A 14,289-nucleotide genomic window follows, 5' to 3' on the forward strand; every position below is an offset into this window, starting at 1 on the left:
AGAATGGGTTCACCAGTTCTATGGAATGCCAAACAAAATAGCCAAAGAGGAGCCAAGAATGCAAGTGTCACATAGAAGAGGGGAGGAAACAACTCTGTAAACACCTTGTTCCTGCTTTCTCCTCCAGCTCTGTGCCTGAACTCCCCATGGTCACTCAGGCCTCAGAATAAACCAGGCCATTTAAATAGATGCTGGAAACAGAGCTTTCTTTAGAAAATGCAGGTGTGGAATGTGACCTTCTCTCCATCACAGTACAGACCCAGATGACCCCCAATCAGCTGGGCTGCTAGCAAGCAGGCTGCTGCGGCTGGCCAGCTCCAGAGCTGTTACTTTGAGTAAGTGCTGTCAGAAGAATGGCAGCTTGTGGACTTGGCTACAAAGGTGAAGAAGGAAGTTGCTCTGACTTAACACAGGAACACATTAACACGCTCAAAGTGGACTACTGATAACAACGTTCAAAACTGTCGGACATAACGCCACGTTAGGCATCTCCAGAGCAGAAAATCAGGCTTTTACCTCTCTGATGAATCAGAGGTAATTGCTCCACATGCCTAGAGCACAGTGAGTCATTACAAAAAAAGAATAAACCGGAGCTAGCAATCGTGCTGTCACGATGTACTTGACATTATCAAGTAACTACTCATGCAAGGCAAAGTTGTGCATGATCTAACCAGAAAAGGGCAGTGCATCACCCTTACGTTATTCACATGGTGACACTAAGATTTCAATTACCACTCAAGATGAGGACATACCATAGGGACGATAAAATAAGGTGGAAAGAAAACCGTTCTGTCAGGAGAGGCGTGCAGCTACCCAAACACTGAGCAACCCTTCGGAACCGTGCCAGATAAGCATGTCATGGCAGCTGGTGAAGTGAGACAGGAAGACAAAGGGCAAAGCTGCTGCACAGAAGTAAAAGCAGAGATCATTATCAGAAATAACTGGGAAAAATCAGGAGAGGAGAGGAATTTTCACCATTGGATTCTGGAGGATAAGGCCTGCTTAAAGCACTGAGTTTTGAGGCTTCAGCTTGCAGTAAAGCTCTGTTGAACATTCGCTCGCTGCAGAGGCACTGCATGACTTCAGTGCTGGCTGACGAGCAGCACTTAATGAGGTTCTGCAACAAACTGCATTAATGAAATCTCATGGCACACATTTGCACGGTACCTGCCAAAAACAATTATGCCTTCCCAGCACCGTTTGCCCTTCTCTCTTCCTTCAGCAGCAAAATGAATCTTCAAATGAACGGCCTTTAAAGAAACAATCCTCACCGAAACACAAGAGATGTTGCCCACAACACCAGCTTCAGGTGCATCAACCATTCCTCTCCGTTTTGTATCATCTGCAGTCTTAATTAGGACCCACTCTGCCCCATCATCCAGGTCATTAACGAAGATGTTAACCAGCACTGGCCCCCTACAGCCATGGTCAAAGTGAAGGCTTTAGACTCAGCCCTTTTATTGAGGCTTGTCAGAGGAAAACTTCCCTCCAGCTCCCACTCCTGGGGATGTATTTTATTCTGTGCCATAGCCTGACAAATCACTTTTGCTGTGTATGCAACAGAAGGTTGCAAGAGAAATGACACCTCCACAAAAGAGCTATAGACTCACGGCTAAACAAATTAGTGACATTAGGACACACAGACTAAATGCAATAAACCATGAAAGACCCAAGCTATTTACTAGCCAGTAATGCATAAACAGTTAGTTAATTTTTGTACAAAAATAAAGAACACCAGGAAGGGTACAAAGATTAAAGCAGGCTGGAAAATATGTGGGTTTGTTTTGATGGAAACTTTATGGCTTGTTCCAGTGCAGAATCAGGTGTGGAAACGACTTCATTGCAAATATAAAGCTACATGAAGAGACTAAGTAATAATCAAGAAAAGAAGCTTTATTCCTTGTTTTATTAGACAAAAATGCCAATCTGGTTTCAATTATTTAGTAGCTTGATACAGCCTCAGCCCATTGGCCACACTGATAAGATCAGACAGCAAATAAATAGAGAATGGTGAATGGAAATAATAGGAATCACAGTTCCATCACTGGTTTTCAGGATACATTTCAGGGTATTTCCTCTACATTCCAGCACTTTTTACAGTGAATCAAAAGCAGAATAACCACCCATTCCAGTGTTCAACTGAAAAACACACACACCTCTGCAACAGTGCAACAGGGCAAGGTTTGCCTCCTTCCTTAGCACAGAGTCTGCATGTCAGTGCAACAAAGCAGTTTTCACACAGTTTTAACCTTGGCTAACATCTAGCCCTTAATTGTTTAATTAGTATCAATAACTCTAACTAAAGACACTAGCAAGGCCAAAAGAATACTTACCCCTTTAATGCTAATAAAGATGGGCATGCTAGTACAAGAAGTGCAAGATGAAATAAAACAGAGTAGACAGGCTATTGGTGTTGTTGGATTCCCAAAGAGCCGATTCAATAGAAGTGGCAGGCAACGTGAAAAGCGTTAAAGCAGGCCATGAAGGGATAGAGAAAACTCTGCTCCCACTGAACAGGAATAAACTGAAGGGCTTTGCCTGCTTTCACAATGAAGTTTCTGATGTAGTTTCTTATTTAAAGTCAGGATTCCTTGCTCTGACACAGCTGCACAACACAGCCTGGGAGTCTTACCAGAGAGGGAGAGGAAAAAAGTCACAGAGAAGACAGGAAGAAAAGTTTTTTGCACCTCTGAGATCAGAGCAACATATTGTAAAGCAACATAGCTAGAACTCCTGAAGCTCAGTATTTTAAGCTACAGTCAGAAATCAGTGCATGCATGGGAGAAATGACAGGATCAAGTCAATTCTGTAAATGCTGGTTGAGAGAATCACCTGGGGCAGAAGCCTACCCCATCATCAGTGCAACAAACTCGGTGCAACCCTACCCAGTTACATCAAACCTAACCCCCTTTGTGTACCTTTTACATGAGTTTCTGACAGACACATCATTTGTGAAAATCAATTAACTGTAAAAACAGAGTTTGTCAAAAGCACACAGAGGAAGATTAGCTTCTTATAACGATGTACAAGTGACTGCCAATTATAGCTTTGATTTTTAAGTGACTACCTATTTCAGGGGCTTAAAGATTAAAGAAAGTGCTAAAAAATTTAATACCATCAGATTAATGGCTGCTTGTAAAATCAGGGAGGCACAGGGATATTTGTTGTGTTTTATCCATGTTCTTGTGACTTTACAGCAAACCGTGCATTTGGCTAAATCATCAACCTGCAGTTTTTCCATCTGTGTGCCAACCACAATATGTAAAATCACATTCCTGACATTGCTCAATATGCAACACACAACTGCTGCTTACAGCCCAGACCTCTGTCATCCCAGAGTCCACCTCAGGAGCTGCTCCGCTCAGGCTTTTTGTCTCACAGCTCATGGGAGTTTGCGTGAGGCTCCGGAAGCTTCTCAATATCACAGTTCTTAATCAGCTGAAAGAGAAACTCGACCTGTTTCTCGTAATTCTCAACCGAGATTCTCTCATTCAACCCATGGATCCTGGTAGAAAGAGAAGAATGTTTTTCATTGCAGTGTGCATTTGTGACCCACCTGCATACATCCAGCATCCTACTTGCATGTTTCATAAATAAATGCACAGCATAAAAACACAGGAATACACGACAAATACTGCAACTGCTATGTCTGTTCCTCAGGCTAACCAAAACAACTTACTGATTTTAAGGCTCAGAGCACAAAAACTAAGCTGAGGGTATACATGGAAAAACTGTTATTCCAAGTCTCTGTGAAGCTCTTGGCCCTTTATGTCACGGTCCTGTACAGCTACGAGGCACTCCTATAACATTTGCACCTCAGTAGAATGAGGAATCTATAACATAGTAAATAAAGAAACAAAGCCTTTCCTGTTGGTGTTCTTTGTTGTCTCTTTACCCCAGGAAACTTAATTTCTAACTTTAAAGAACAAACAAATTCAGTGCCATGTGTCCAAACATAGGGATAAATCTCTTACACTACATAAAGGATCCAGTCAGCCTCACCGCATCGCCATGCTACTCTGGGGGACACCTGAATGAGGCCTTGTTCCCACATGAAGTAAAGAAGAGTGAGGGCTAACACTCTCCCAGTGTGATTATCCTCCCCTGTTTGTGCAGCACCCAAGCATGCAGGAAATGAGCGGCCTTACAGAAGGCGTGGCAACACCACCACCATGCCAAGGTATACAAGGCTGGGTTTCCTTCTGCCCAACGCCTATCGATTTTCTCTTTCGCTAGTCCCCACCCCTAACAGCTGCCCACATGCAGAAAGAATACAGTACCTGGGAAGATCATCTGACTGCAAGATCAGTGGGTTAAATCGATAAATGGCATTTGTGACGTTAGTGAAATGCCTGCTGTCTGTGTTTCCGATACACGTGCCTGGAAAACAAACCCCAGGTTTACTGGGCACGAGAGCAGCAACTCGATGACACACACTTTTCCCAGGAGAAGGGAAAGGCATCTGATAACTTCTATTTGACCTCTAGCTACACCGAGAACAAAATCACCAAAACAATTTATTGGGACACCCTGGAAGAACAACGTTCTCTCTTTTTTGAACAGGAGGAGCTGAGCATGCGATTCAATTATGCTAAGAGCAGCTATGATACCCAGCCTCCCCAGAAGTTTAAGCTTCAAACTGCAGTCCAACAAACCATACAGAAATAGGAAGGAGCTGCGAGCAAGGGAAGGGGCTGGGATCATAAGGAATAATACAGGAAAGCAGGAATGGATTTGCCAGCTAAGAAAACAATAAAAGAAGAGCTAAAGAAAGATGACCTCCTACTTTCCCTCACAATTCTTTTCTTCTCTGAAGAGATTGCTTTGTATCTGCAGAGAGTTAAATTCAAGGCTCATTGTTTCTGTCAGTTTCCTGTTTGCTTTTTTACTTCCACTACTAAAAAAACAACATAAACCACTAAAACATAAAGAGGGAACTGAGTAAAGGAGGAAAAAACAACTGTTTCCAGCAGTTAACAGCTGGGGTGGAGAAATACACAGCAAATGGAAACAAGGAGATACTGGGGGGTGGGGGCAGAGAAAAGCAGGGCGGAAGCTGGAGAGGAAACAATAACCATCATGTGCTTGCTGTTACCTGGAACTACGCTGTCAACATTTGGGAAAGTATCCAGAATGGTTCTTTGAAAAACATGGACTCCAAACGTCTGGTCATCCCACGGACTGACGGGAAGCGGATCAAAGGCTTCTACTACGTCAATCTTCACTCTGTCATCAGCAACGGTGTTTCTAACTATCTCTAGCACCTAGGGTAGACCACAGAGATTAACAATAATATAAAAGAAAAGAAATGAGAGAGTACCCTTTCTAAATATCAGCTTAAGTTCCACCTTGCAGAAAATGTTTGTCTATGAACTGCCAACTTGAAACTGTGTGCCAGTCTATGTTCTTTTTCAGTGGATGGCTGATACTTAATCTAATACTTTTGGTCCAGTGCAATCAGATGCACATCGCTGTCTCAAGGTGCTCCTAAACTGCTTCAGCCCTGAGCAGGATGTTGTCAACCTGCCCAACTTGGTAGTTGGGTCACTTAAGTAAACACAGTCCAGAAAAAGCTTCCAGAGAAGAGAAACTTTCAAGGGTTTCCAAAGGGAAGATACTGTTTACTGATAACGTATCACAGCTGTACTTGGCTGGACGGGCATGCCATTCCTACTGAAGTTTTCAAGACCCCCCCGTTCTCACAGATCACAAGCCTTCAGTTTAGTTCCATTCCATAACCACAACTCTGCTCTTTGGCACAAGAAAACGTCTGAAATCTACTCAATGTAACTGCAAGGCACAATTCCAAGTGTGGTCTGCCTCTTGCTCTGTGCCACAGTCAGAAGACACTTGGAATCTATACAGAATTTCTAAGAAGGTTGTTCTGAATAAACTCTATTGCACTTGTGAACAAAAAAGTAAGTTATCTTAGCTGGGAGGAAAACCTTAACTAATTGTGTAGGCAGTAAGTACCTCAGTGGCCTTCTCTGCGGAGTGGATCCGGAAGTTCGCAGTTGCTTTTGCAGAAGATGGGATGACATTTGGCTAGGGAAAAAAAGACCAAAACATAAAAGAAAGTTAAAAACTGATTAAAATGCCAACTGCAAACTCAGAAACTGCTCAAACCAATCCAGGCCCCATAGATTAATGCATCACTGTTGCCACTAATATAAATGTGACATCTTCCTGTGCTCGATATTCAAATACTGCACATCTCATTTATAATGCAGATAACTACAAAAAGAAATATTCCTTGATTCAACAAAAATGAAGTTAGCTGTGCCTTCCTCTTCAGATGAGACACCTCCCTTGAGAAACCTTATATTGAGAAATTTCAGGAATTTTTTTGAAACAATATTTTTAGTTTATTGTCCCATTGCTTTTCCCCAGGCATGAGACACGTAAGTCATTTAAGTATGTTACTAAGGACCCCTAACTCTTCTTTTCGACAAAATAAATATTTATACTTTTGTCAAAATGTAAAGGTATGATCTTTATAAATAAATAAATAAACAAACCAGGGGTGTTACTTCTCTCCCAGCCACTTAGTGTCACTGTTCAGCCACTGTATCAATGCTTTGAGTAACAGATTCATTCAGGGACACATCAAATAGCCTGTCTATTTTCCAGGGTTATAGTATTTTTGGACAGCTACACCTCTTTATCAGGGCAAGATCTGGCTCTATCAGCCAGAACCTGTTTTCTCCCAGTCCAAGGTGCATGCTAACTTTACTCAAATGGTGGTAGGCCTGACCTATGCTCACAAAAGTAAGACCCCATCTAGGCTAGGGAAGTGTTTACAACTGACAGTTTCAGCTACTGCCAACAATACTCTGTTTACATTTTAGGATGGACAAAAAAACCTATAATCTTAATATTGGTTTACAGAGACAGATGTCAGATACTCCAGAAACTACAAAAAAATGAAGCTACCTTGATTCCTGCGTTAAACATTGTGACTGCTGTAGTAGTTCGAATTAAGGCATTGGTGGAAGGTTTCCAGGCAAGAACTCTTAAAAAAAGAAAAGAATCATTTCTCAAATACATTTTATTTCTACACAACATAAGCACCACGGTTACACAGGCAATAAGCTGAATTAAGGCCTACTCTCAATTACCCAACTGGCTATTAACTGCAAAGCACTGACTTTGCCTATACCATGAAATGATATAACTGTTTTCCTGGGAAGACCAGAAATAGCTGCTGGTCTTTCATCTTTTAAGGGTGAGACTACAGGAATATTCAGCAAGGATACGTTTTCTTACCTGCTGACAATAGGTGAAAACAGCCATAGATTGCTCATGACGATATTGAGAGGAAAACTGAACTAAATGGGAGAAACAAAACCAGAAATCTGTAAGTTTCTGGTTTTCAAGAAGACAACACAATCATTTTGCTATGGCTGAAACAAAGCCAATAGGAACAATTCTCTTTACGGGAGAAATGCCAGCTTAAGTCTGCTCCTTTCCAAGAATTACATAACTATGCTTTTAAGTTCATATGGGTTACTCTTCACTTATTAATAGGAAAATCTGGAAACAAAATTATAGTTCTTTCCTCACCTCTGATGCAAGGTGCTCCATAGTCATGAGTTCTGGCCCATGGCCAAACAGATTGCGCATAGGATTTTGCTCCAGTCTACGGCAAAGCACATCGACATTTGAAATTTAAAAAAAAACCCTTTGGCTGTTATTGCTCCAGAAGGCTGAGGGGAGTTTGATTTCTGAAACGCATCCATGTACTTGAGATGTAACCACACATTCCTCTCCTGGCAAGCACATCTGCGACTACAGCTCCACTATACATTGCTGAGCATTCCAGTCACACGTAAAGATTTTCTTTCATGATCAGCTGAAAAAATGTAAAAGCCTGACTCTTATAAAGAATACATGGAAATCTAGAAAAAAATGACACCGAATTCTATTCTATCCATACATACAAGACTTTTCTGAAATATATATTTACTAGCCAGTTTGGTATCTACAGAGACATGTAATGAGAAGATTTAGTCAGCTTCAGGATGCAACATTCTGACATTACATCATATTTGTTGGCTTGGATAATTACCAGCTAGACGCAGTAGGTATATGCAAGAATAAATTCCAGAGAAATTCTGCAACCCAAACAAAGTGATCTGCACAGTTACAGAGTAAATTAGGACAGACATCAAGATGTAGCAATTGCCTTAGTTTTAAAGGCTTGAGAGATACTAGGCGCAGCTGAAGTGAGAAGGTACTCCAGACATTTGGCAGTTGTCCCTTTGCTGGGGATTGCATTTCTGCTCTCCAAAGTGAGCTACGAACTTCAGTTTCAAACACACAAGGGGAATTTGTAAAATACTTTAAACACAAATATTACAAAAGCAAGTCAAATATCAGTGCCTTAGGAGCCTGCTTGACTGTCTTTGCTGTTAGATGACAAGGAAGCTCTCACCTGGCCATTGCTGCTGCAAGAATGCCAATACTTGTCTCCTTAGGAGGAAATGATGAATGTCCTGGCTCTTTATCCACAGTGAAGTTCAGTGTTATTGAACCCTTTTCAGTGATAGCAATTCTGTACAATGATAAATAAACACATGGTTAATGCAACTCCAAATACACATGCACAGACTACAGGTAAAAGCAAACTAGTCTGCGTATTTTTTAGTGTCATATGAAACACTGCAGAAGCAGCCACAAATTCTTAACAGTCTTTAAACATTTGGAGGTCTGATGTCTTGGCTTCTTCTCCAGCAAACAGACTCTACAGCATATAATTAACATGCTTGCACCAGCTAAGTAGAACATTCTGCTTTTGTCAGCACAGCTGTGGTGGACAGCAAGCAAACTGGAGGTCCTTTGACTGCTGTAGTTCAGGCAATGCCAACACTACCACATGCCTTGAAAACATGTTTTGGTGACATTAGCGAGGTCATTTCTAACAAATTAAATATTCAAAATGGGTCGCTTTCATCATCATGAATGTTGTTCTTTTACTTACAGAGCTACTGGCTTCTTCACTCCTGCAATGATGCCTTCCAGGATAGCACTCCCCTCGTCCAGTAAGAAGGAAAGTTTCACTCCCCTGGCTTCCAACAGAGCTGCAATCTTCATTGCTCCCTTCCGACCAAACACCTGTGAGAATCCAGTCAGAGGAAACGGTCAGGTTAAGCCACACCACTGGGAAGAATACTGGAAAACATCTTGCTCTTAACAGTGACCACTGCTACAATGCAAAGAATGCAGGAAAACTCCTAATGAGCAGTTCTAGAGCAATTAAGATTCTTACTAGGAAACTTCACTGGAGATTGCTAATGGCCTAGTAGCAGATGGATTTACATCCACACCGAGGAATTCTCTCATTCACTGTTCGTTTAATGTTGCTCTTGGACACGATATCCCACAGCTATGAACTCCACAGATTACTTAGAGATACTTGTAATTTTAAAGAGATAGTTGTTTTAGCAATATTATTACAAAATATTGACAATTTTTTGTCTCCATATCATGAAAATGAATAAATGAACCATCCTCATCTGTCTCTTTGTACCATTTACTAGCAGGTACACCCACAACAAGAACTGAGTATTTTTCTTAGCTCTTCCTGATCATTTAGAACAACCAAGTAAATCTTGGGCCAGCTTGCCATGACTTATATGCATTCCAAGATGCAGCTCCTGTTCACCTTCCATGTCTGCAACAGAAAAGAACTTGAAATAACACTCTACTGTGTTCTTTGCTCATTACCAAATCCTCTGTCAATGTCACTTAAAGCCAAACAATCAATATATAACTACAGGCATGTGCCTGACAGTATCTACCCGCATAACAAAGAAAACCAGGAAGGACTTTACAGGTGAACAAGGTTTAAAAAATAAGCCTTGTTATGTACATGACCAGTGCAAACAAGCAGTTATTTAGATGAAAGAAAAGAAAATACCTCTTCATCATGTCCAATGCCAACATAGAAAGATCTGCGGGGTCTGTAATTTCTTCTCAGCAAAAATTCTAGAGCTTGCAGAATACCCTGCAGAAAAACAAACAAAAAACCAACAACCACAGAGAATCTTACTATTTGCTGGTGTTAGTAGGAGAATAAGTGTAAAAGAATGTAATGTAACAGAAAAGAAATATGATGCATTCCCAGCCCTTAAGGAGACTTTGTCCTGCTCACAATTGAGCATTTATTTCCACAACTCCTACTGGTGATATTCATTTTCTCAAATAACGCTTAAGACAGTGTGCTACAGAGTGTCAGCATGCATATACAACATACAGTACGGGCTTGTTCTTGCTCCTCACGAAGTCAGTGGCAAACTGCACAGGAAGCATGACAGAGTTATAATTATCCAAGGAGCTCACTGTTCCTTTAAGCTGTCTGTCCTACACAGCCTCGCTCTGACTTGAGCTACCAACTCCATTCATTTTAATGAGCAGCATATTTCGTACAAAAAGTACCAACGCAGAAACAGAAGAATGAGAAACTTGCCCTGAAAAATAAGAAATTAAATCTACCATTTGCTGATTTTTTCTATTTCATCTGTTTTTTTCAACTCAACCTACAGTTATTTTTTTTACATTTTAGCAGGGTATATATACATATACTTTACCTTTATCTTGCCAGCAACCATTTTGCCTTGTTCATTGAAATTGTTGATTTTTATTGTCAATTTGAAGGGTTATTTGTGCAGTTCACAGTGGAAGTAAGTATCAAAACAAATTTTTAAGTTGCATGGCCTTGAAATTGATAATTGAACAACTTGAAGGAACTGTCTAGGAGTATGACATCATAACAAGCAGCCACAGCATCTGTGATGCTCATTTGCTAAACATCTGATTTAATCCTGTTTTATTCAATAATAAAAGAGCACTCCATCCCTAAAAAAAAGTGGGAGAAAATGGTAAATTCCTAAGACCTGCAGTTAACAGCCTGCATTTAAAGAAGGGCAAGAGAGACAGTATGGTAAATCTCAAGTAAACAGATTCCTCCAAACTGCTTTTTCAGACTTTTTCTCCCTTTGAAATGACATTACCACGATGACGTACTATGGCAGAGTTTTTGTTATCCAGTGTTCCTCGTCCATAGATGAAACCCTCATGCTCTGCTGCTGAGAAAGGAGGGAAATCCCAGCCCTCGGGGGGAGCAGGCACAACATCCATGTGTGCGAGCAGCATGTAAGGCAGCATTTCAGGGTTAGAACCCTGCACAGTAAAGAGATGGCTGTATTCCCCAACAACTTCATGTTGAATGAACTTTGAAGAGAATACAGCCGGGAAGACTGTTAAGAAAAATAAATAAAAACACATGAAAAAGAAAAATTAGCAATAATTTCCAATTTTATCACCATATAGTCCATATAGTAGTTATCCATTTAGCCTCAAAGACCGCAACAAACTTGTTTCAGGAAGCAGGCACACAGCTTCATCTCACACCTCTAACTATCTAAGCTCATATTTAAGACCTTCCTAAGCAAAACCAGGAACTGTTGTTCACCAGTGTTGCCGCTGTTTTGCAGCAATGATGACATTGAAAAAAAAAATAGGCTGAAAAAGGGGCAGCCTTCCTCTTATTTATGTATTTTTAATGTCAAAGCCATTTAATCATCTCAAGGACCAAAAAACAACACTGAAAAAGACATCTGAACCTTCTCTGTTCTAGCTTTAGTCACTGCTGCACCCCAATACACTGCTGCAAAGGTGACCTACACATGCCATTTTGCCAGTCCTTTCCTGAGGAGAAAAACAAAATAAAAATCTACTCCCCTATATTCAAGAACCACACATATTCTCTTTGATTTCATCACCAAAACAAAGAATTTCATTGCTAAGAATGAAAGTTTAGTACCTTCCCGAATGTACCTCCCAAACTCTGCCATGGCCGTTGCATTTAAGTCGTCTGGAGACACCGAAACAGTTGGGATTTTAACAGCACCTTCAAGGAAATACAAAATAGAAATCATTTGACGCCAAAATCAGTCAAGCAATATTTGAATTGCATTTCAAAAGAAAAAGCAATATTTACATTCCGGAGCATTTCTGAGGCTTTAAAGATTAGTTCATAGGGTAGTAAGGGTTACCACCATCAAAAAGACTGATGTACTTCAGCTGAGCTGTGGGCACGCTGCACACAGGTATTTCCCTTCAGTTCCAGCCAAGGTATTTGCACAGATACTTTACTCGCTAAAGTGAAAAACACTTTAGTTTTTCATCCTAGAGGGCTGAATGATGTCATTAGGAATGCTACTGTCCAGAAGCAGCTGCATTTTGTAAGGTGAACTGCTCCCTCAGTCAGAAATTACCCTGGCAGCTAAAGAAGTAGGTTAGTTGGGAGCTGAAGGCACTTTCCATAGTAAGTGCCTTCTTTCACGCTGCTCTAACCCCTTGGGATACACAAACAGAAAAGTCTTCTGCTGCTCCCACTAGCCTGCTTTCTCATTCAACCAGGGCCAGACAAGGCTGCTCTCCAGCACCAAGTCACTGTCCTACAAACACAGCTGTAACTTTGTCCCAATCACTGCTGCCTTTCGTAAGAGTATCTGTCAAGGGTGGTTACGGATTCTTTTCAAGGCGGTGTTACTCAAGAAGCAGAACAAAAATAAGTAAATATCCCTCTTGTACTCTTGCGTTTTCTGATTAAAAACAAACAAACATAAACAGAATTTGCTAGGCAATAGATCTTCCAAATCAATAACACACCAGGTTGACAGGACCCAACCCCTACTTGAGCAGCCAAAGACCATCCCCTTCACGCCAGACCGTGGCTTTCTGCAAATGGCCAGCTGAATATCCTCAAACACTTCTGCAGAAGGCAGCAAGGTGGGGAGCACTGACACACCGTGACGTTACAGACGGGCCGTGTGCTGCGAAGGGGTGTGCAAGATCTGAGCCATAAGTAAATGAGACCCTAATTAAAAAGAGAAACTGATTTTTCCAGCGGACAAGATGTCCAGCAATTGCCACCAGGAAGTGCCTGAGGCAGACACGAGGGGGAAGTGTGAGAAAGAAGGTTGTGTTTTTGCAATAAAGGTGTTTTTTTTCAGTGCCAATTTCCACTAACCTTGCGTGTTCAAAGTGATCGTGCAGGCAGAGCAGTGGGGAGTATGTTAAACAGAGCAGGGGCAGGTCCCACTGTCCCAAAATAAGGAGAGCTAAGAGAACCAGGATGAGCAGTGCAGAACCAGTAAGAACAAAGACTGGGAGCCCTCTAGTCATGAAAGAAGGAAATAAAAGGAAAAGGAGAAGTTAATGGTTGGTGAAATAGAATTGTACGTATATAGAATAGGAGTGAGTGTTGCGCAGGCTGTGAACCTGCAGTTCTGAGCCAGCAGGGCACCAGGGGAGGAATCAAGCGCCGGGCAATTGTGCACACAAGCTGACGGTCTACTTCTGTTTTTATTCGCCATTGCAATCGCGAATTAACCAGCTCCACAGCAAAACCCGTCTGAGAAACTGCGAGGCACTTCTCACAGAAACCCCGCAGGAAACCACGGCGGGGACAGCGCCGGCGGTGGGAGAAGGGCCCAAGCACGGGCACCGCTTCCCCCCCCGGCCCCGGGGCGAGCTCTGCGCACCGCGGGGCGGCGGCGCCGCCACCCCCTGCCCGGGGCCGGGCCGCGGGGGGCAGCCGGGAGCCGCCGGGGCCCCCTCACCTCGCAGCGCCTCCTTCAGCTCCAGCCGCTCGCCCGCGCTGAAGGCGGCGGGGCCGCCGCCTCCGCGCCGCGCCCACAGGCGGGGGAGAGCCGGGGAGGGCCGGAGGTGGGCGCGGAGCAGGACGGCGGCCGCCAGCACCAGCACGGCCCCGCACAGCCCCAGCCCCGCGGCCCACGCCGCCGCCCGCCGCCGCCTCCTCCACCCGTCGCCGCCGCCGCCCGCCATCACCGGCGGACTCCGGCCCCAGCCGCCGCCCGCCTCGCGGAGGGGAGGATGGGCGTGGCCGCGGGCCAATCGGCACGCTGCGGTCCCGGAGGGTGGCCAATGGGAGGGGTTGTCCCGCCCCGAGCTTGCCGCGAGGTGGCTTGGAAGTTGTAGTTCTGCGGCGCGGGGTGTGTGGCATGGCGGCGGATATTGGGGGGGGGGGGGGGGGTCTCAGTCTTTCTCCCCTCGGTGGAACGTGGTGGGTTTTGTGGTGAGGGGATGTTTAAGGAGCTGTGGGTAAGGGTGTCTGCTGCCCTCGCAGCAGCAAATAATGGGATGTCCCCCCTCACCCAGCCTTGGGCAGTGCCAGGAGGCTGCTCCCAAAAAGGCAGGCGTTTGGGGAAAAAATGGGTGATTTGAGGAGTATCCTTCACCGAGGAACAGGCCCACTCCTGA

General features: G+C 43.3%; 1 protein-coding gene across 1 annotated transcript; it reads right to left on the reverse strand.

The window, feature by feature from the left end:
- Nucleotides 1-1,818: 1,818 nt before the first annotated feature.
- PM20D1 (peptidase M20 domain containing 1) lies at nt 1,819-13,856 on the reverse strand. The gene is made up of 13 exons (XM_082778677.1): nt 13,629-13,856; nt 11,825-11,911; nt 11,026-11,258; nt 9,920-10,006; nt 8,981-9,114; nt 8,435-8,554; nt 7,564-7,639; nt 7,267-7,328; nt 6,934-7,012; nt 5,974-6,045; nt 5,096-5,264; nt 4,281-4,380; nt 1,819-3,505 (listed from the first exon to the last, which is right to left on the reverse strand). The coding sequence occupies exons 1-13, from the start codon at nt 13,852-13,854 to the stop codon at nt 3,376-3,378; spliced, it is 1,575 nt and encodes a 524-aa protein (XP_082634803.1). The 5' UTR covers nt 13,855-13,856; the 3' UTR covers nt 1,819-3,375.
- Nucleotides 13,857-14,289: the final 433 nt, after the last annotated feature.

The sequence above is a fragment of the Aythya marila genome (assembly GCF_965140915.1).
Source record: "Aythya marila genome assembly, chromosome: 24".
Lineage (NCBI taxonomy): Eukaryota > Metazoa > Chordata > Aves > Anseriformes > Anatidae > Aythya > Aythya marila.